The sequence below is a fragment of the Trichechus manatus genome, unplaced genomic scaffold, assembly GCF_000243295.1.
Source record: "Trichechus manatus latirostris isolate Lorelei unplaced genomic scaffold, TriManLat1.0 scaffold00024, whole genome shotgun sequence".
NCBI lineage: Eukaryota > Metazoa > Chordata > Mammalia > Sirenia > Trichechidae > Trichechus > Trichechus manatus.
In genome coordinates, this window is record NW_004443960.1 from 1,979,609 (window position 1) to 2,002,453 (window position 22,845).

Below are 22,845 nucleotides of genomic sequence, written 5' to 3' on the forward strand. Positions count from 1 at the left end.
GAGGCAGTTGTTCATGGAGGCAGTTAGCCACACGTTCTGTATCTTCCCCCTATTCCTGACTCTCTTTCTTCCTCTGTTGTTCCAGGCAAATGTAGACCAATTGTTGTGCCTTGGATGGCTGCTTACAAGCTTTTAAGACCCCATTATAAAGGGGTCGTTTTAGCTACCCATAAGGTATTACTGTAAAATGATGAGACTGATTTTCATGAATTAGTGAAAAGATTGATTTCATTGCTTCATAATTTTGAATCAAATACATGAAAGGGGGAAGCTGTGGAGTTGGGAAGGGTCTTGGGGTTGTCTAGCCCATCTTCTGTCCTGTACAGACAGGAGCCTCTTCTCCATCCCCCAGCAAGTGGTTATCCAGACTCCACTTGGCCAGGCTTGGCTTTGGAGACAGCTCCAACCAAGTCTTTGCGGGAAGTATTTCTCAGTGTACGACCTCAAGCAGGAGCCTTTCAACAAACGCCAGCAGTGGATATAGCCTACCTCATGTTGAACACAAGGCACTTGGGGTGTTTTGTAGAGAATTTCAGGCATCTGACGGTGTTCTGGCCAAGAACTTAGAAGTGCCTGACTCATACCTGCCCACCAGGCCTCCTCCCAAGAGGAAAGAGTGGTGCAGAAGACACTGAGGCTGAGGCTCAAAGGCCTCCTGCCCACCCCTAGCTCCGCAGGGCCCCAGAGCAGCAAAGTGGAAGCGCCCAACACTACCCTCTAGGGTCTCCCTCCCCCATCAGGCCTGCTCTGTCGGGATGACAGTGTGCATGCCTGTGCACTTCTGTGCACTTTGACCTTTCCTGGCAGTGAGGTGGGCCGTCTTTGTGCACGGGCCTTGCATATTTATACAGGTGTGTCCGTAGGGTGCGTTACTAGGAGTGGAAGTTCTAGGTTAAGGACTATGGGCATATTAAATTTATTCATCCAGCCAATTTGTTTTCTAAAAAAAAAAAGAAAAATCAAGACCACCAACAGTGGCATTTTCCCCACATCCTCATCAACTTTAAATTTTTGCCAGTCTGGTAGGTAGAAAAAAATTGTGTCTTATTTACATTTGGTACCTGTCCAGGCTGCTCTTCCAGACTCTTCCCACTCTGTGTCTTCTCTTTCCTCCACTCGACCCCAGTCAAATCATAAGTCCAAAGAATTTTCACTGGAAGCAAATTTCCAGCCTAATGGACAAGCTCTGTTAGCTATCATATGAGGGAATACCTGACATCAGGAGCACCTGACGGTCTGCCAGTCTCTGTCTGTGACCATATTAATTCTGTGACTCCCTTGTTTTCATTGTAGTTCCATCTTTTCTGCCAACAATTCTATGCCATGCTCCTGAAAAGGATGCTGTATTCTTGGCGCAACTGGACGATGATGCTCTCAGCACAGATCCTGGTGCCTCTGGTGGTGGTTATCTTCAGCCTCATGTCATTCAACCTCAGGGCACTAAGCACGGAGAATGTCCCACTGGAGCTGACTCTGAAAGCACATGGCCAAACTGTTGTTCCATTCTTTATCTCTCAGAATTCCAGCCTGGGCTCACGCCTTTCAGAACGCTTTGCAGATATGCTGGAGGCTGAGTTACAGATCCCTCTGGAGGTCTCAGGTAAGTGCCAGGCACAGGAGGAGAACAGCCGCGAGGCCCCTACTGCTGGGCTCTGCCGTGAGGCCTTATCCTTTTGCGTGACCCTGTCTGAGGTCAGAGTGGGTAGCCAGAGAGAGACGGTCTCAGAAAACATCTTTCAAACAAACTCCAGCACGACAGCAAAGTGACACCTTCTGGAGATGAGGTCATGTGTGTGTTTCTAGGGATGAAAGGACAACCAAAAACGAAACTGATAAACAACCCGATGTTTTTGAATTTACTGAGGAAATTGGCGCTTCCGTCAGGGAGTGATGGATATTAGAAAACTAAGGAGCCCTGGTGACGGAACAGTTAAGAGCTTGGTTGCTAACTGCAAAGTCTGTGGTTCTCCCAGCGGCTCCATGGGAGAAAAGACCTGGCGATCTGCTCCCGTAAAGATTACAGCCTAGGAAACCACGGGGCAGTTCTGCTCTGTCGCACAGGGTTGCTGTGAGTCACAATCGACTCGATGGCCCCCAACAACATTAGAAAATTAAGTGCATGAGAAAATGAGGAAAGTATTACCTCCAGAGGGAAAAGTTGTGTAAACAAGGCATAATCATAATATGCTACATGGTACAGCTGTGAATAGTTTTTCCTTAGTCATAGTAATGTCAAACCTGACTATCAAGGTCTTAGTCATCTAGTGCTGCTGTAACAAAACACCACACGTGGATGGCTTTAACAAAGAGAAATGTATGCTGTCACAGACTAGGAGGCTAGAAATCCGAATTCAGGGTTCCAGCTCCAGGGAAAGACTTTCCCTGTTGGCTTTGGGAGAAGGTCCTTGTCATCAATCTTCCCCTGTTGAGGAGCTTCTCAGCGCAGGGACCCCAGGACCAAAGGACGCACTCTTCTCCTGGTTCTCGTTTCTTGGTGGTATGAGGTCCCCCATGTCTCTCTGATCGCTTCTCTCTTTTATGTCTCAAAAGAGATTGGCTTAAAATACAATCTAATCTTATAGATTGAATCCTGCCTCATTAACATAACTGCCACTAATCCCATCTCATTGACATCATAGAGATAGGATTTACAATACATAGGAAAATCACATCAGATGACAAAATGGTGGACAGTCACACAATACTGGGAATCATGGCCTAGCCAAAGTGATACACATATTTTTTGGGGAGACAACTCAATCCATGATAACTGACTTCACCAAAATGATGCTTTAACTCCAGTGGGAGGAAAGGGAGGGGATGGCTGTAGGAGAGCAAGGTCCTCGCCTCCATAGCAGGACGTCAGTGGATAGTTCCTGGAGCTGAAGACCCAGGAGCAGGTGATTTAAACGTGTCCTTTACAAATACAAGATGCAGCAGCCGGGGGATTGCAAAGCAGTCCTCTTTGGTGAGCACGCCCTGGGCATGGCGAAGGGCAGGGCGGGAGACGCCTGTTTTCACTATAAGTCATATGTCACTATTTGATTTTAAAACTTGTATCTGTGTATTATTTTGATTAAAAATAAAAAAAGTAATTACGTTTTTAAAAAGCTAAAGTAAGGAGGCCAAACGCAGAATGTGATGTAGCAAAATGGCTGGGACGAGGGATCACAATGGCCACCTCTCTGAGGCTCGGTTCTTCATACGCGAGACAGGGAGACTGATGACCCGGCCTGTCCACGGTGTGGGGAGAAGGATGTGACAGAGTGCCTGTCCAGCACTTTGCGCAGTCCGCACTGAGGGAGCATTCAGCCAAGGGTGCTATTTCATTACTGTTGTTAAGACCAGAGCTCTAAGTGGGTCGTACATTCATGGCACTGTGTGCTGGGAATTCAGTGATGAGCGAGCTCAGTACCAGCCCTCAGGGATCGGAAAGTCTGGCAGTCTCCTGGATAAATAATAGATCATCTCCGTGCAAAGGGATCATGACTGTGATTGGAGTACTACGGGATTACATAGGTGTGTCTCAGACCTGGGGGGTCAGAGGGACCTGGGGGGTCAGAGGAGGCTTCCGGAGTAAGTGCTGTCAAGGCGCAAAGTCTGTGTGGGACTTGACCAATGGAAGGGGCAGGTAAACAGCAGAACATCCCAAGCAGCGAGCGTTTTTGAGGTTTGGGGTATGGTGAGTCCTCAGGCGTGGCTGGAGTTTGTGTCACTGTGCTCGGTGAGACAGGGTCAGGGCCGGTGCAGAGCTCCCTCTGGTCCTCCCTGTGCGTTGTCAGCAGCTGTTCTGCTCTTCCAGGTCCCCTGGAAGAGTTCCTGCTGCGCAAGGCAGAGGAGGAACCCGAGGGCTTCAACACCCGCTACGTTGTGGCGGCTTCCATTGAAGACACCAAAGGCCGCACCATCGTGACCGCTTTGTTCAACAACCAGGCCTACCACTCCCCAGCCCTGGCTGTGGCTCTGGTGGACAATTTTCTATTCAAGCTGCTGTCTGGTGCCAAGGCTTCCATTACTGCAACGAACCACCCTCAGCCGCAGACTGCCGCGGAGGTCTCCGAGGACATCATGTACCAGTACGTGCCTTCCCTTCTTACCTCCTGCTGGTCTGTGTCCTCTTTTCATTGCACATTGCCCTTTTGGGAGATGGTGGCTGTGAGTGGTCCTACTGAAACTGCTGCCTCTCTCCTGTGCTGTCTCTTGCAGGGGCCTCAAAGCACATTACCTTGTTATCAACTTGCTCTTTGGAATGGCTTTCCTGTCTAGCTCGTTTTCCATCTTGACAGTCAAGGAGAACTCCAGCAAGGCCAAGCACGTCCAGTTTGTCAGTGGCGTCCACGTGGCCACCTTCTGGCTCTCCGCCCTGCTGTGGGATCTCATCTCCTTCCTGGTCCCCAGCCTGCTGCTGCTGGTGAGCGTGGCGGGGGGGGGCCCTTCCCATGCAGGCCACCTGGGCCCCAGGCTGCTGGTGAGCGTGGCTGGGAGCCCTTCCCCTGCAGGCCACCTGGTCTCTAGCCTGTTGGTGAGCGCAGCTGGGAGCGCTCTTCCCCTGCAGGCCGCCTGGTCCCTAGCCTGTTGGTGAGCACTGCGGGAGCCCTTCCCCTGCAGGCTGCCTGGGCCCTAGCCTGTCGGTGAGCAGGGCGGGGGCCCTTCCCCTGCAGGCTGCCTGGGCCCCAGCCTGCTGCTGCTGGTGAGCACGGTGGGCGGAGGGGGGGCCCTTCCCCTGCAGGCGAGGGGCTGGCCTGGAGCACCGCCCACAGTCTGAGCTGGCAGGAGTCTAGGCTGGCAGCCTCAGCCCTGATTTGGGGGTCCCTGGTGTGACGCACCTTCCTCATTGCCCCTCGGTAAAGTATGCCCTGGTTCCCGGTGCCTTCAAGAGCAGAGGGGCCTGCCCCAGGGCCTCTGCTGTATGACCTCCCCACAGCTGCTCCCCCAAGCTAGTAAGAAACTGCCTTCTTCCCAGTAAAAAAATGCCAGGGTACTGCTGAGTACTTGGTGATGATTGAATTGAGTGGCTCGTGGGTCCCTGGTTCCTTTACGCAAGACAGATCCCTTTTGTGATCGTTTTCTAAGTGTCTCTGAACCCCCTTAACTCGCTGCACTACGGCTACTGATTTCCAGGTGCAAGGCATTGGTGGCTGAAAGAACGAAGGGCGTTCGGCTGTGGAGTGTTGCCCACGCCTTGTTTTTAAAACTGAGAGTATCAGAGTCCTTCTCCAGTGCTTAGGATTGGCTCTTGGTGACTTCTCCACCCCCGTCCCTTCCTAAGGTGGTGTTTCTGTGCTACAAAGAAGAAGCTTTCACCCACAATGGAAACATCCAGGCTGTCTTCCTGACATTGATGCTCTACGGCTGGGCCATCATCCCCTTCATCTACTTGGCCAGCTTCTGCTTTACCAGCACTGGCAATGCTTTTGTTAAGCTCATCATAACACTCACCTTCCTGAGCATCGGCCCTTTCATTCTCGTCTCTGTCACAAGTGAGAAAGGTGAGGCTTGTCATAGCCATATGTCACACAGAGCTCTTTTCCCTCCAGAAGCCACAGAAGGTGTACCATGCAAACATGTGTCTACCAAACCCTCTGCAAGAATGTGCTTAGCAGCTTTAGTCTTAAGATCCCCAGACTGGAAATATCCCAAACAGCCATCTCCAGGAGAATAGGTAAACAAATCTGTTATATTCATAAAATGGATCGCTGCTCACCAATAGCAAAGGAGAGCAACCACGGGTACATGTGACAGTGTGGACAAATACAAAAAATGCAACGGTATGCAAGAGAATCGGGCACAAGAGAGCCCAAGAACAAGCAGAACTAATCTCTAGTGATGGAGTCGGAACAGTGGTGGCTTCAGGGTCTGGAGGGTGGAGAGTGACTGAAAAGGGGCGTTGGGGAGCTTTCTGGAGTGGTGGAAATGTTCTATGACTTGATTGGGGTGTTGGTTACACGGGTGTATACATTTATTAAAATTCATCAAATTGTCTACTTATTAAACATGCATTTCACTGAGATGAATAACACCTCAATAAAAGAATTAACGAGTAAATAAATAAGCCCAGGCAGTGGGGGGAGACTGCCCAGGAAGTGAACTGGGCTAAAGGAAGCCGAAGACAAGCACTCACTTGTCTGCCACACCTCAAAGCTGGCGTCTCAGTCCACGCCGCCGTGCTGTCTTCATTCAGTCTAACTCAGAGTTCTCTGGTGGCCTTTTTTTTTTTAACTTTATTTTGCGTTAGGTGAAAGTTTACAGCACAAATTAGTTTCTCATTCAAACATTTATACACAAATTGTTTTATGACTTTGGTTGCAATCCCTGCAATGTGATAGCACTCGCCCCCTTTCCACTCAGGGTTCCCCGTGTCCGCTCATCCAGTTTTCCCATCCCTTCCTGCCTTCTCATCTTACTTTTGGGCAGGAGTTGCCCGTTTGGTCTCATATATTTGATTGAACTAAAAGGCACATTCCTCACATGTGTTATTGTTTGTTTTATAGGCCTGTCTAATCTTTGGCTGAAAGGTGGACTTTGGGAGTGGCTTCAGTACTGAGTTAGCAGGGTGTCCCGGGGCTGTGGTCTCAGGGGTTCCTCCAGTCTCTGTCAGACCAGTAAGTCTGGTCTTTTTTTGTGAATTTGAATTTTGTTCTACATTTTTATCCTGCTCTGGCTGAAATTCCCCATTGTGATCCCTCCCAGAGTGTTTGGTGGCAGTAGCCGGGCACCATCTTTCTTCTGGGCTCAGGCTGGTGGAGGCTGTCGTTCATGTGGTCCATTAGTCCTTTGGGCTAATGTTTTCCTTGTGCCTTTGGTTTTCTTCATTATCCTTTGCTCCAGACAGTTTGGGACCAATAAATATATCTTAGATGGTCACTTGCAAGCTTTTAAGAATCTAGATACTACTTACCAAAGTAGGATGTAGCACATTTTCTTTATGAAGTATGTTATGTGAATTGACCTAGATGTCTCACGAGACAATGGTCCCCAGACCTCAGCCCCAGCAACTTGGTCCCTCAAGGTGTTTGGATGTGTCTCGGAAGCTGCTCTGACTTTGCCGTGATCAAGTTGTGCTGACTTCCCCTATATTGTGTGTTGTCTTTTCCTTCACCAAACTTGACACGTCTACTATCCAGTTAGTGACTTCCCCTCCCTATCTCTCTTCAGTGTGTAAACTTTTTCTTGAGTTTTTATAACAGTGGTCTCATACAATATTTGTCCTTTTGTGATTGCTTATTTCACTCACCTTAATGCCCTCCAGATTCATCCATATTGTGAGATGTTTCACAGATTCCTCATTGTTCTTTATCATTGCATAGTATTCCATTGTGTGTATGTACCATAATTTGTTTATCCATTCATCTGTTGGTGGACACTTATGTTATTTCCATCTTTTGCTATTGTGAATAATGCTGTAATGAACATGGGTCTTCATAGGTCTATTCGAGTGATGGCTCTTATTTCTCTGGGATATATTCCTAGGAGTGTGATTGCTGCTTCGTATGGTATTTTTATTTCTAGATTTTAAGTAAGCATCATATCATTTTCGATACTGGTTGTACCATTTTACATTCCCACCAGCAGTGCATAAGAGTTCCAATCACCCCAAAACCTCTCCAACATTTATTATTTTCTTTATTATTATTATTAGTGTCAGTATTGTTGGGGTGAGATGGTGTCTCATTGTAGTTTTGATTTGCATTTCTCTTATGGCTAATGATCATGAGCATTTCTTCATGTGTCTGTTAGCCACCTGAAGGTCTTCTTTGGTGAAGTGTCTGTTTATATCCTTTGTCCGTTTTTGATTGGATTATTTGTCTTTTTGTTGCTGGGGAGTTGAAGTATTTTGTAGATTTTAGAGATTAGACCCTTGTCAGATATGTCGTAGCCAAAAATTTTTCCCAGTCAGTAGGTTCTGTTTTTATTCTTTTGGAAAAGTCTTTTGATGAGCATAAGTGTTTAATTTTTAGGAGCTCCCAGTTATCAAGTTTAATTTCTGGTGTTTGTGCATTGTTAACTATGGTTTGTATTGTATTTATGTCATGTATTAAGGCCCATAGTGTTGTCCCTATTTTTCCTTCCATGATCTTTATCATTTTAGGCTTTGTATTTAGGTCTTTGATCCATTTTGAGTTAGTTTTTGTATATGGTGGGGATATTGATCCTGTTTCATTTTTTTACAAACGGACATCCAGTTATGATAGCACCGTTTGTTAGACACTATCTTTTCCCCATTTAATGGACTTTGGCCCTTTGTCAAATATCAGCTGTCCATAGATGGATGGATTTACATCTGGGTTTTCAATTCTGTTCCATGGGTCTGTGTGTCTGTTGTACCAGTACTAGGCTGTTTTGACTACCATGGCTGTATAGTAGGTTCTAAGATCAGATAGCGTGAGGCCTCCCACTTGGTTCTTCTTCTTTAGTAATGCTTTACTTATCCTGGGGCTCTTCCCTTTCCATATAAACTTGGCGAGTAGTTTCTCCATCTCATTAAAGAATGTTGTTGGAATTTTGATCAGAATTGCGTTGTGTCTATAGATGGCTTTGGGTAGTATTGACATTTTCACAATGTTGAGTCTTCGCATCCATGAGTATGGTATATTTTTCCATTTATGTAGGTCTCTTTTGGTTTCTTGCGGTAGTGTTTTGTAATTTTCTTTGTATATGTCTTTTATGTCCCTGGTTAGAGTTATTCCCAAGTAATTTATCTTTTGATGGGCTATTGTAATTGGTATTGATTTCCTTTTCCAAGTTCTCTTTGTTGGTGTAAAGGAATCAAACTGATTTCTTGTATGTTAATCTTGTATCCTGCTACTTTGCTGAAAAATTTTATTAGTTCCAGTATCTTTCTTGTGGATTCTTTGGGGTTTTCTATGTATAGGATTATATCACCTGTGAATAGGGATAGTTTTACCTCTTCCTTACCAGTTTGGATGCCCTTTATTTCTTTTTCTTGCCTTATTGCTCTAGCTAGGACTTCTAGAAGGATGTTGCATAAGGGTCTTGATAAAGGGTATCCTTGTCTAGTTCCTGTTATCAAGGAGAATGCTTTCAGTCTCTCTCCATTGAGAATAATGTTGGCTGTTAGTTTTGTATAAATGCCCTTTATTATATCGAGGAATTTCCCTTCTGTTCCTATTTTGCTGAGAATTTTCATCAGGAATGGGTTGGACTTTGTCAAATGCCTTTTCTGCTTCGATTGAGATGATCATGTGACTTTTTTCTTTTGTTCTATTTATGTGGTGGATTACGTTGATTGATTTTCTAATGTTGAACCATCCTTGCATACCTGGTATGAATCCCACATGGTCACGATGTATTATTTTTTGGTATGCTGTTGAATTCTATTGGCTAGAATTTTGTTGAGGATTTTTGCGTCTATGTTCATGAGGGATGTTGGTCTGCAGTTTTCTTTTTGTGTGGTGTCTTTACCTGGCGTTGGTGTCAGGGTTCTGCTGGCTTCATGGAGTGAATTCGGGAGTATTCCTTCCTTTTCCATGCTCTGAAATAGTTTGAGTAGTATTGGTGTGTTGTGATGGCCTTTCTATTTTTCATGCATACCACCCATGGAACTCCAGAGGAGAAAGTATCTCCTTCTGAGTGGATCCGAATCGCGGCAGCATTTTGACTTTGGGATTGAAGTCGAGCAAAAAGCACTGTGCAGGTAGAGGGGAGGGAGGCAGCAGAGGCGTGAACTGATGGAGCACACGCCAAGGTTCCCACTGTAGTGTGCGCCTGAGAGTTACTGACGGCATTCTAAGGCCCATTCGGGGTGACCCTGATACAGGTGGCCCAGGGATCCACTTTGAGAAATGCTGCCCTAGTCTACAGGGAGAACCTCCTTCAACTACCTGCTGCCCAGCCTCACCCCAAAGGGACAAGCACCAACACAGGCTAAATCCGTGAATGCTAAGAGTTCCTGACACTGAGGATCCCTGACGCCCAAGGGTGGAGCTGTTGGGGAGATTGAGGACATGAAGATGTTCTCGCCCTCAGACATTCTCTCTGGATTCCCTTAGCCTTCCTGGGATCCCTTTCTTTTTAGATTGCTTCAAGCTGTTTTTCTCTGCACAGTCCTGTGCAGCAATAAAAAGGGTCGATGCCTTCCTTCCACTAGGTAGGAAGTACCTTCCAGCTTAAAAACTAAGTGGGAAGCTGATGAGTCATAAGGGCTGGAAAGCCTGGGACAGGGCAAGGAGCCTGATCTCTGGCCTGGGGAAAGGAGGCTGATGGCTTTATGTGCTCCATCCCTACTCCCCAAGGAAGGACACTGATGGAGACTTGGGGGCCAGAGTTCCAGCTAGTAATAGAAAGTGTGCATATGCCTGGTCTTGACTTCTAAATACACTCCCTAGAGGCCTTGTTAGGATGGCTGCAGCTATGGAGGTAAACAGATAGTCAAGAATATGAACATCTGCATTCTCTTTTCCTGAGACCCCACTAAAATGATAGAAAGGGAAATTAAAATGTGTTAATCCACACAGTGCTACCACTTGTCTGTCAGGTTGTCATACTGTGGGGGCTTGTGCATTGCTGTGATATTAGAAGCCAGGCTACCAGTATTTCAAATACCAGTAGGGTCACCCTTGGTGGGCAGGTTTCAGTGGAGCTTTCAGACTCAGACAGATTAGGAAGAAAGGCCTGGCAAGCTACTTCTGAAAATTAGCCAATGAAAACCCTATGGATCACAGTGGAATACTGTCTGATACAGAGCTGGAAGATGATTCCCTAGGTTAGAACGCCCTCAAAATACACAGTGGTCTCAACAGCAAACTCCTCTGATGCATGACCCTGGGGCCTTGGAGTCTGAATCTCAGTGGGGCTGCAGAGGTCCACAGCTTCTGACTTCTGCCCCAAACTGAGTTTCATGCCCAGCAGGTAGACTCTCGCTCTGCTGCATGGTTTCTGAGTCCTGGCCCAGGAATTGTTGGTTGGGAGACCTACTGTAGATCATCAAAGTTCAGCATATCGTAGCGTATATCACAGTGAACTCAACCAATGGAAACCTCACAGATTGGTCTCCAAATGCTGTGCTGTTCAAAATCGATGCCTGAGAGTAGAGTGTGCTTTTTTATTGTTGGTTCAGCCCCTTCCCATGGCATCTGAGAATCCTATGTCCACATGCTCTCTCCCCTGAACTACCCACTGGCCTGGAGCTGGTTGTGGGTGTTGTAGGAAGTCTGGAGTTGAGCACTAACCTCCCCTTTTATTTCCCCTTTGTGTCAGTGAAGATGTGTTGGGGTTTGTGAAGGTGAGCACCTAGGGCACATGGAGCTGTTAGGGGTCAGCACAGAGCAGCCTGTGGTGGTGAGGGCTCAGTGACATTTGCACACTGTCTTGGTCATCTAGTGCTGCTGTAACAGAAATACCACAAGTGCATGGCTTTAACAGAGAGAAGTTTATTCTGTCACAGTCCGGTAGGCTACAAATCCAAATTCAGGGCGTCAGCTCCAGGGGAACGCTTTCTCTGTCAGCTCTGGAGGAAGGTCCATGTCATCAATCTTCCCTTGGTCTAGGAGCTTCTCTGCGCAGGAAGCTCAGGTCCAAAGGACACACTTTGCTGCTGGCACAGCTTTCTTGTTGGTATGAGGTTCCCATGTCTCTGTGCTCGCTTTTCTCTTTTATATCTCAGAAGAGATTGCCTTAAGACACTATCTAATCTTGTAGATCTCATTAATATAACTGCCACTAGTCCATCTTATATCATAGTGATAGAATATACAACACATAGGGAAATCACATCAGATGACAAAATGGTAGCCAATCATACAATACTGGGAATCATCACCTAGCCAAGTTGACAGATATTTTTGGGGGACACAATTCAATCCATGGCACACACCATCAATTGTTGTCCCATTGGAGCATGCCCCACAGGGCTGTAGGCATTGATTCTCTTTATCAGTTAATTATTACAAGTCATTTATTTTGTGAAGCATTTTATGTTGATTTGTTGGAAGTAAACATTTAAAGTATACCATAGTTCATTTATAACCCTTTTTAGCATTCTTTTAATACAACATGAACCTAAAAGTTGCCTTTCTTGACCTCTGAGAAGGTCATTAGCCAACTTATCAAACTCCCTTTTATTTCTAGTAGTATCTTGATTGATTCTCTTGGCTTTTCCAGGTACATGATAATACATAGCATCTTCAGATAATGATAGTTTTGTCTCCATGCACTATATAGGTAGGGACTGTGTCCTTACGGATCCATAACAACTCCACAGCTGGTATACTAGACCCTACCCTGTATGGCCAGGGCTGGATTAAGGCACATGTGGGCCCTAAACGCTGATAATCTGTGGTGCCCCCTCCTCTGCTTAGTCACAGATTTGAATGGGATATATGAGTTGTGTGTGTGTGTGTGTGTGTGTGTGTTAGCTAAATATGATATAACTTCTTTTTAAATGCGACTGTAATATTAGCAGAAACCCTGGTGGTGTAGTGGTTAAGAGCTACAGCTGCTAACCAAAAGGTTGGCAGTTCAAATCCACCAGGCACTCTGTGGAAACCCTATGGGACAGTTCTACTCTGTCCTCTAGGGACACTACAGGGTCAGTAGGAGTCTAAATGGACTCGACAGCAGTGGGTTTTGGTATATTAGCGACTGAACCCAGAAGTGGCATATGCCATTTGAGCAGAATGAGATGAACTGGATTATAAAATTTTTAGTGGATGTGAGGTACTGAGACTTTTACTATATACCACATTTTCTACAAAAAGAATATTCCATATATTCTACAACAAAGAAAATGAGTCAGTGAACTTAGTTGTTTCAACAATCAATGTAAAATCTCACAACAAAAAATTGACTTTCACCAGTTTTGCTTCAAACAGCTCATACTTCAGTTTTGATGCTTGTTTTGCAGTAAGTGCCGTAATTAAAATGAACAAATGAAAAGATGTCATAAAAGAAAATTTAATCATCAGAAAACAAATATTACAGCACATTACTATATTTTATTTTTAGGTAGATCTTTCATCTCTAATATGTTATAATTTAAAATATCTCTTTCTATTCTTTGCTTTTGCAATTTCTTCAATGATTTCATCACAATTAAGCTGCCGAACAGTATCTACTTCCATACATAATAAGGATAATAAATTTGAGTCTTTCGTGAATCATTATTGTATGCTGAGGGTTTTGAGGACAAAAATGAGTGTTCTGTAGAAAGAAATAGCATGCTCCCAAGAGACCTTCCTAGATAAGGAGTTTCAGTTACAGGAAAGGGGACCATAGGAGACAGATGTCATGAAAGTGTTGAAGTGGTAGGGGCCTCACAGCTTAAACAGCCTTGCCGGTGGGCGCCCTCGTGACCCTGCGTGAACTTCATTTCCGGCCGGCACATTCTCTCACACTGGAGCCGGGATCAGTTTCCTTTAGTGCCCTGCCAGTTCCTTTCCACTGTGGCACTCACTTTTCCTTGTGTCCTGTCCGGTTGGCATCTGTGGGTCTTTGCTTTGGACATATGGTGCCCCTGTTTTGTTGATGCCCTAAGCCCGTGCTTACCTTGCTTACTGGGTAATCTGTCCCTGTGTCTGGCTCCCAGCTCACTTGTAAACCTCATCCCCCTCCAGCCTCAAATTCACCCTCTTCATGTATGCATCCATCCATACTCCAACCACACTACTGCTGATTTTTCCAAACACACTGTGTTCTTCCTGATTCTTCTGCATAAACAATTGGAATTGGAGTAAAGTAACAGATCAAGAGGCACTTACAAAAGAAAAACACTTACGTTTGGGAGGCTGAATGACTAGGGAGGGTGGGAGAAAACAAGGCCTCAGGTAGACCAGGTGTCTGGTCTGGGGTCCTGGGAGTGTGATGGTACAGTGATGGAGACAGGATAAATAGGGGCAATGGGTCAGAAGAGATGATGGAGGACGTGCTCTTTCCTTCCTGCAGGTAAAGTTAGTATTTTCTATTCCTCTCACAGATCTGGGCTACACAACAGTCTCTGAGTCTTTGGATGATACATTCCTAGTGTTTCCAGGCCACTGCCTGGGGATGGCTTTTTCCAACTTATATTACAACTTTGGATTCCAGAAATTTTGCAATGCCAAAAACCTGAACAAGAGTGATTGCATTCAAGCTTGTGAGTATTGTAAAAGGAATTTTTAATTACATTTTTTATTAAGATATAATTCACATAACAAAATTCACACTTTTAAAGTGTACAATTCAGTGGTTTTTACTATATTCGCAAGGTTACACAACCGTCACCACTATTCTAATTCCAGAACATTTTCATTACTCCAAAAAGAAACCCTGGACCCAGTAGCAGTCACTTCCCACCCCCCTGCCCCCACCCCCTGGCAATCATTAATCTGCTTTCTGTCTCTGTGTGTTTGCCTATTCTGGATATTTCGTATAAAGGGAATCATACAATATGTGGTCTTTTATGATTGGCTTATTTCACTTAGCATAAAGTTTTCAAGGTTTATCCATGCTGTAGCATGTATAGTACTTCATTCCTTTTTATGGCTGGGTAATATCCCATTGTATGTGTATACCACATTTTATTTATCAATTCATCTGTCGATGAGTATTTGGGTTGTTTTCTACTTTTTTGTCTGTTATGAATAATGCTGCTATGAACATTTGTGTACAAATTTTTGTGTGGATGTAGGTTTTTGTTTATCTTGGGTATACACCAAGGAGTGGAATTTCTGGGTCATCTGGAAAGTTTTCTATCTTGCTGCTTTCAAGATTCTCTCTTTTTCTTTGTCTTTTCGCAGTTTGATTATGTGTCTAGATGTGGATCTCCTTGAATTTCTCCTCCTTGGATTTCATTGAGCTTCTTGATGTATAGATTAATGTTTTTCATCAAATTTGGGAAGTTTTCAGTGTTTATTTCTTCAAATATTCTTTGTCCCTTTTACGTCTCCTTCTGGGACTCTGCGGTGTGACGGATCACTTTTATATGGCCTTTCTCGTCATGGTTTTGTAACTCCCACCAAATGATTGGGTGGGACTATGCAAATAAGGTGCTTGTGGCCCACAAAGAAGATTGGATAGCTTGCTAATAATGCAAATAAGGTGCATGGCACCTTTCTGGGGGTGGGACCATGCAAATAAGGTATATGGAACCCTAAGAAGGTGACCGGTCAGTTTTGCCATCCTGCTAGGCTTAAAATGAGCCATCCTAGAGGCAGGGAGAGGGACCTCACTACTACTAAGAAAAAACAACCAGGAGTAGAGCACCTTCTTTGGAGCCAGGGTCCCTGCACTGAGAACCTCCTAGACCCAGGAGACAGAGAAAGAGCTGTAACACCAGAGACAGCACGAAACAGCAAGAAGTGATGGCAGAGAAACGGCAGCAGCAGAACCAGGAGACCAGCGCGAGACGATGTGGTGGGCTTCCTGGCCCACGGAGCAAGGTGTTTACAGTAGGCTTGCCACCCATAGAGCAAGAGAGCTGAGTGCCTTCAGACAGGAGGCTCGCTGGCAGAGTAGGGTACTTCTGGGTACTTGGCAGAGCTAGGCTCGCTGACCTACAGAGCGAGAGAGAGCTGAGCACCTTCAAGCCAAGGCTTACTGGCAGAGTGGGGTGCCTCCAGGCACTTATTGGCAGAGCTGAAGAGCTTTGTAACACTTGCCTGGGCAGGGCAGGGGCCAAGGAGCCAAGGGAGAGGCCTGCCTGCAACACAGCTGAGAAGCTATCCTGATTGAAGAACTGTATCCTGAGTCATTCCTGATCCTGAATTGTAACCTGTTACTTCCCTAATAAACCCCGTAATTGTGAGTATGGTCTATGAGTTCTGTGTGGCCATTGCAACAAATTATCAAACCCAGCAAAGAAGTAGAGAGTGTTGTGGGAAGGACAGCTGGTGTCAAAATTGGTAAAAAGGTCAGAGGGTGGAGGTATGTTTGACCTCAACCTCATAGGAATCAGCCTTGGGCTGACGATGAGGATGGTGATTCTCTTCCCCACATGAAGTCAGAGGAGGTCAGACGCCCCCACCACGCCATTTTTAGACTCCCATTGTACATATGTTGGCATGCAGGGGTGGATTATCCAATAAGCAAGGTAAGCATGGTGCTTACCTTGCTTACCAGATAATCTGTAGTGAACAATTTCACATGGGTTTCACCACATCTTTTGGAGAAACCCATGCGAAATTGTTCACTACAGATTAGTAAGTGAGCACAAATAAGCCCATGCTCACCTTACTTACTGGGCCATCTGCCCCTGTCAGGGATTGTAAATTTGAAAAGAGGCTTTGACTCTGTAGGAAGGTGCTGTGGGCTGGAAGAAAGACAGATGTCAGCCATATCTAGAAGCAGAATCTTTGATGTGGTGAAAAAATGCTTACGTGGTGTATTAGATAATCCACCGCTGTTGGTATGCACAGGTGTATGAGGCTGTGTTCATTTTTCTTCGTTTTTTTCTTCCCATTCCTCACATTGGATAAGTTCAATTGACCTGTCTTCAAGTTTATTGATTCATCTTTCTGTTGAGTCCCTCTAGTTATGGCTGTTATTGTAGTTTTCAACTCCAGAATAGTTCTCTGTTTTAAACTTATACCTCTTTATTGATACTTTCCATTAAAGGTGAGACATTTAGTTTCCTTTACTTCTTTGACCAGTACCAGTTGCCACCAAGTTGATTGTGGCTCATGGCAACTCCATGTGTGTCAGAGTAGAACTGGGCTCCATAGGGTTTTCAATGGCTCATTTTTTAAATTATTAACTTAAAGTCTCTGTCTAGTAAGTTCAGCCTCTGGGCTTCGTCAGGGACAGTTTCTGTTGATTACTTTTTTCCTGTGTATGGACAATACCCTCTTGTTTCTTCATGTCTTGTAATTCTTTGTTGGAAACTGGACATTTTAAATAACAAAGTAGCCGCTTTGGGAGATTCTCTCCTCTCCTCAGGATTCGTTGTTGTTGCTGTTTATCGTAGTTATTGTTGTTTGTTTGATGACTTTTCTGAATTATTTCTATGATGTCTGTCTGATTTGTCGCTTCAGTTAGCTTAGTGGTCAGTTGATGAATAGACAGAGATTTCCTTTAAAATCTGAAACCAGTAAGTCTCCCAGTCTTTGCCTTGCGGTTCTGCCAGGCAGTTGAGAGTTCTGCCTTAGTGCTCACTTTCTACTTGGGCAGAGCCTCAGGTCAGCCAGAGGTGGGAGCTTAGGGACTTCTCAGGTCTTTCCTGAGCATGCACACAGCCTTACACATGCACGTGGTCTTCCAGATTTCCAGGAACGTGTTGAAGTTTTTCAAACCTCTAGGAATATCTTATTCCCTAGTTTTTTTATTTAAGCTTTTTGGTTAGTCTATTGTTTGCCCCAACTGTTATCCACCACATCAGGCAGCTTCAAAGTTAAATCATTTGCCTATAATTGTTTTTGGCAACTCCTCTCAGGGGAAAAGTTTTTTCCATAAGTGGCCAAGTTCTGAATCAGATCAAATACCGACTGCCTTTCAAGGAGGATCTTCCAGGGAACCACCAGATGGGTCAAATCGTGACAGTTCTCTGTGAGTGAGGCTTTCAAAGAGCTCCAGCCCCCTCTGCATCCTCTGGTGACTGCCAGGCTACTGCCTTTTCCTGTGACTGTGGCTGGTATATTTAAAGCTAAAGAGTGGAAAATGGGAGTAGGGCTAGTTGAAACTCCACAAAGCTCACTGTTCTTCCTGAGATGCAGCTGCTTCTCTTGAATAAATGCTCCCCAGATTGCCACAAGTAATCTTTGCTTCTAGAAATTACGCCTGAAGAAGTAATTGCACCAACATGAAAATTATATATAGAAGAATGTTTATTTTCACATTGTTTTATAAAAGTAAAAATGTAGAAATTATATAAATGTCCATCAAAAAGAGACTGGCTAACAAATTAGAAGGCATAGATAGAATATAAAATGATGCAACCATCAAAAAGAATAATTTTTATCTGCATGTTCTGATATAGTCACTGTCCATCATGTATTATTAAATGAAACAGGTTAAGATGGAGAAACTATACCAGTATCATTCCATTTTTCTTTTAAAAGGTAATATCTAGAAAATATACACCAAACTGTAATGATGGATTTGAGTAATGGAGGTGTTCTTTTACTTTCTACCTCATACATGTCTCTTTTTTCCAAGGAGTGTGTGTTTATTGTATCATTTTTAATGTCTGCATCTAAATGAAAACAATTTAAATCAGATTGAAAAAGGAGAAAAGAGGCTCCTGGGTGCTTTTCACATGAGAGGTCAGTTGAGGTTGCAGGGTGATTAATGATGGATGGAAGGACCAAACATATGAATATTTTGTATTTCAGATAACACTAATATTATGGACAGTGTTTTAGGCTGGCTTCTCTAGAGGAGCAAAACGAGTGAAGCATATTTATAAATACGTAGAGAGATTTATTTCAAGGAAACAGCTCACACAGTCGTGGAAGCTGGCAAGTCCCAAATCCGTGGGTCAGGCAGCAGGCTGAAGGCTTCTCCTGACTCACGAGGTTGCAGGGGCTGACGAACCCAAAATCTGCAGATCAGGCGACAGACTGCTGGCCCACAGGGTTGTGGGAGCTGGCAAATCCAAAATCTGCAGGTCAAGTGGCAGGCTGAAAGCTTCTTACATCCCAAGAACTGGAGGTCAGCTGACAGTGAGATGAATGCAGGATTGAGAGAGAGCAAGCTTTGCTGGAACATCCATTTTATATATTAGATGCAGGACACACCCCGAAGGAAACTCCCCTTCCAACTGATTGGCTGCTCACATCAAATGACAAAATGGAGGATGATTACATCGTGTCTGCCAAACCACTGAGAATCATGGCCTTGCCAAGTTGACACCTAACATTGACCATCACAGACAGGAATATTCCTGCAGAAATCACTGTTTTCACTGCATTATTTTCATAAAACTTTGGTTATAGAAGTGAAACAAAATATTATTCATGTTTACTATATGCTGGGTTGTGGTAAATAATAATCCTTCTTCAAAATGATATTTGTTCTACTAGGAATTTGCCTACTCTGTAAAAGGTAAGGAAGAGCTTGGAAAACTACCCCGGGATGACTAACATCTGCTTGTCCCCCGTTAGCAGAGGGATATGTGGTCCAAGAGAACATTTATGCCTGGGAGTCTCTGGGGATGGGGAAGCACATGACAGCCCTGGCCATCCTGGGTCCCGTGCACATCATCCTGCTTTTCCTCATTGAGACCAGCATCTTGAAGAGGCTGAGAGCCAGGGTCTCTGGCTTCTTCAGGAAGCAAAATTTGGTGAGTAGTCAGAGCATGACCCTGCCAAGGGAGAGGTCAAGATCCCCACAGTGTCCTTCCTGTGATCTGCCCTGGCCTTGATTCTGAGCATCAGAGGGAGCCTGAGGCCATCTAGTCCAGCCTCAGGGCAGAGAGGAGACAGGCCATGCCTAGGGCCCGGGGCCTCGACAGGAGAGGAAGAAGAGTCTGGCTGAGTCCCCTGCAACCCCAGTCAGTGTGCGGGTCCCCTATCAGGCCCCTGCAACCCTAGTCAGGGTGCTGGTCCCCCGTAGGGCCCCTGTGACCCCAGTGTACCAGTTGCCCGTAGGGCCCGTGACCCCAGTCAGTGGGCCGGTCCCCTGTAGGCTCACGACCTCAGTCAGTGTGCCTTTCCCCTGTAGGGCCCTGTGACCTCAGTGTGCCTGTCCCCCGTAGGGCCCTGTGACCCCGGTCAGTCTGCCTGTCCCCCGTAGGGCCCTGTGACCCCAGTCAGTCTGCCTTTCCCCCATAGGGCACTGTGACCCCAGTCAGTCTGCCTGTCCCCCATAGGGCCCCGTGACCTCAGTCAGCCTGCCTGTCCCCCGTGGGGCCCCGTGACCCCAGTCAGTCTGCCTGTCCCCCGTGGGGCCCCGTGACCCCAGTCAGTCTGCCTGTCCCCAGTGGGGCCCCGTGACCTCAGTCAGTCTGCCTGTCCCCCGTGGGGCCCCGTGACCTCAGTCAGTCTGCCTGTCCCCCGTGGGGCCCCGTGACCTCAGTCAGTCTGCCTGTCCCCCGTGGGGCCCCGTGACCCCAGTCAGTCTGACTGTCCCCCGTGGGGCCCCGTGACCCCAGTCAGTCTGCCTGTCCCCCGTGGGGCCCCGTGACCCCAGTCAGTCTGCCTGTCCCCCGTGGGGCCCCGTGACCCCAGTCAGTCTGACTGTCCCCCGTGGGGCCCCGTGACCCCAGTCAGTCTGCCTGTTCCCCGTATGGCTTTGATGCCCTCTCGACAGCCGAGGAGCAAGCAGGACACTGGGTTGGGTTTTCTAGAACCAGCCACCTTTCTGCAACACCTCTTCCCCACAGGCATCCATAAGCCAGACAGGAAAAAGGTTTGTTCTTCTAGCTCTTGGTCTGACCGTCTTCCAGAGGCCAATGCCTCCCAAGGGTACTGTAGGAAATGGGCCCTTTCCACACCTGGGCTTTCCATGCTCACAGTCTTTCTGTTTCCCTCAGAAGCTGAGGCCACAGGAAGTTTCCCTGTCCCCCTACTGAGTTCAGCCTTGAATACAAGTAGTTGCTCTTGAGATAGGAGTGGGTGTGTATGTGTGAGAACTGAGAGTGGGTGGGGCACCTCAAAGCCTTCTCAGGGAGGACCCGCTCCCCAGGGCTCCCCTCAGTCTCTGCCTCCGACTCTCACCCAGTTACATCTTCACCCCTTGTCTTGGGAACGTAGGAAGTGGCTCACAGCCTCGCGTTAGTGCCTGAAGACCAAAACGTGACGGCGGAGAGGAAGGCTGTCCAGTTGCTGTTGGGGAATTTGCAGAAGAATCCACTGGTTGTCAAGGAAATGTCCAAGGTGAAGTCAGATGTGGCTTTCCAAGGCAAAGCCATTCTTTTTTTGGGTCCTTCCCATAAGGAAGGGCATATCGGAGAAGTCACCTTGCCAACGGGAAGGCTCCAGGCACTGCTGCAAGTCTGGAGCGTTGGCGGATGCCGGCAGGCGGGTCTGCTGGGGAGACTCCAAGCGGGGCTCCTCTGCTTGTGAGCGAATCACGTGTGAGAGCCTTTGAGAACTCAAAGACAGCAGGTAGCCCTGCTTTGTGGTCCCATCAGACCAGAGGGTCTGAGAAGGGGAGGCAGGGGGACCAGAGCACAAACCCCAAGAAGCAAGGAAGGCTGGCAGGTTAGATGTGCTGGGCCGACTCTGTCCTGGATCTAGAAGAAAATCTGTGGAAGAGCCACAGTGGGGGAAGGGGCTCGGAAGGCTCAAACCAAGCCTCCTCTGTCTCCCCCTGAGCCCAGGGAGACTTTACTGAGAGACTCTTCAGACAGCCAGGAACTTTGTGACCTTTCCCCAAGCTTGTTAGTCCTAGTCTCTGCTTCCCTGTAGTTACTGGTGGTAAAAAAAAAAAAAAAAAACAGGCAGCATCAGAAGGACTTTGCTTGTTTCAGGGACAGAAGGGAAGAGGCTCCTCTCGGAGAGCTGAGTCCTGAGCGTGCAGGGGCTAGGGACGAGAGACTGCCTGGCCAAACCCTGCTGCCCTCACAGCTGGGAGGAGGCATGCCCAGCCTGGGCAGGTGGGAGGCCCAGGGCGGGGTGCATGGAGCCCGGGCCCCCTCATGGTGTGTCCGCTGTCATGCTGAACCTCAGGTGTACTTCACGGAGGTGCCCGTGCTGGGTGTGGACAAAGTTTCCTTCACCGTTCAAGCAGAGGAATGCTTTGGCCTTCTCGGCGTTAACGGAGCTGGGAAAACGTCCATTTTCAAGATGCTGACCGGGGAGGAGCTCATCAGCTCTGGGGACGCCTTTGTCCAGGGCTTCAGCGTCAAGTCTGACCTCAGGAAGGTGGGTGCCGCTGGGGGCAGGAACAGGGGGTTATACAGGATGCTGGAGAGGAAACTAGAATGGGGCTCACTTTCTGAAATTCCATACGTAGGTTTGATCTGTGACTCCCAAACCCATAGCTCCATCCTAAACCCCTTGCCGGCTCTCCAGCCCCACTTCCGGCTGCTCACCCCACGTGGCCTCCTGGGTGTCCCCCAGGCCCTGCAACCCAGTGGGCCCACAAGAGCCACCAGCTGCCCCATGCACCCTAACCTCCCCTCCCGTGCCTCCAGGTGCAGTGAGGGGCACACGTCCCCCCACACTGTCCAAGTCAGCAGCCTCACCCATGGACCCTCAAATCTGGTCTCCGGCCCCACTCCACTGCACTCACCCGGCCAAGCCTGCTCCTCCTTTCAGCGCTGTCAGGCTGGACTTGGCTGTAGTACCTCCTAATGCCAGCCTTGCCTGCCTTCCAACCCTGTCCTTCTTTGGTTCACGGCCCTGCCTTCCCCTCTCTGCTGGCTCCTCTCTGTCACCAGCACTTCTTTCTCAGGTGCCTTGCATAGATGTTGTCCTTCACCGGGCCCGTTGGATCGTGGGGCACCCCAGGTCTGCCTCGTCAGCCCTCTTTCTTCTCATTCCACCCACTGTCCCGGACTGCGCTCCCATCACCTTCTGTTTGCTGAGGTCTCCGGAGTAGCCGGACCCGCACGGGCTTGCCTTCTCAACAGCTCTCCTCCAGCATCTCACAAACATTCCAAACCCAAGTCGCTAAAACCCAACTTCTTATCTACCTCTCCCACGCGGCCTTCTCCTTGGGGTCTCTTTCTCAATTGTTGACACCAGTTCAGTTAGGCACTTTTTAAATACCCAAACCCACTGCGTTCAGTCCATCTGACTCATAGCGACCCCATAGGGTTTCCAAGGCTGTAAATCTGTAGGGAAGCTGACTGCCACATCTTTCTCCCAAGGAGCAGTTGGTAAGTTCGAACCCCCAACTTTTGGTTAGCAGCCAAGCGCTGTAACACTGCGCCACCAGGGCTCCGTACTTTCTGAATACCTGGTGTGTACTAACCGCAGTGCTAGTTCAGGGATCCCAAGAAACAACTGTCACTTGCCAGAGCTCCTCCTC

At 47.1% G+C, this 22,845-nt stretch overlaps 1 protein-coding gene across 1 annotated transcript in view; it reads left to right on the forward strand.

Moving 5' to 3' along the window:
- The window catches only part of LOC101351480 (ATP-binding cassette sub-family A member 17-like), an 84,656-nt gene that overhangs the window by 52,837 nt on the left and 8,974 nt on the right, over positions 1-22,845 (forward strand). The window contains exons 19-26 of the mRNA XM_012554588.1: positions 1,294-1,600; positions 3,803-4,076; positions 4,207-4,411; positions 5,270-5,489; positions 13,931-14,089; positions 19,032-19,214; positions 20,626-20,744; positions 21,540-21,734. Of these exons, the coding sequence (XP_012410042.1) occupies positions 1,294-1,600; positions 3,803-4,076; positions 4,207-4,411; positions 5,270-5,489; positions 13,931-14,089; positions 19,032-19,214; positions 20,626-20,744; positions 21,540-21,734 (1,662 nt within the window). The remainder of the gene's footprint in view (positions 1-1,293; positions 1,601-3,802; positions 4,077-4,206; positions 4,412-5,269; positions 5,490-13,930; positions 14,090-19,031; positions 19,215-20,625; positions 20,745-21,539; positions 21,735-22,845) is intronic.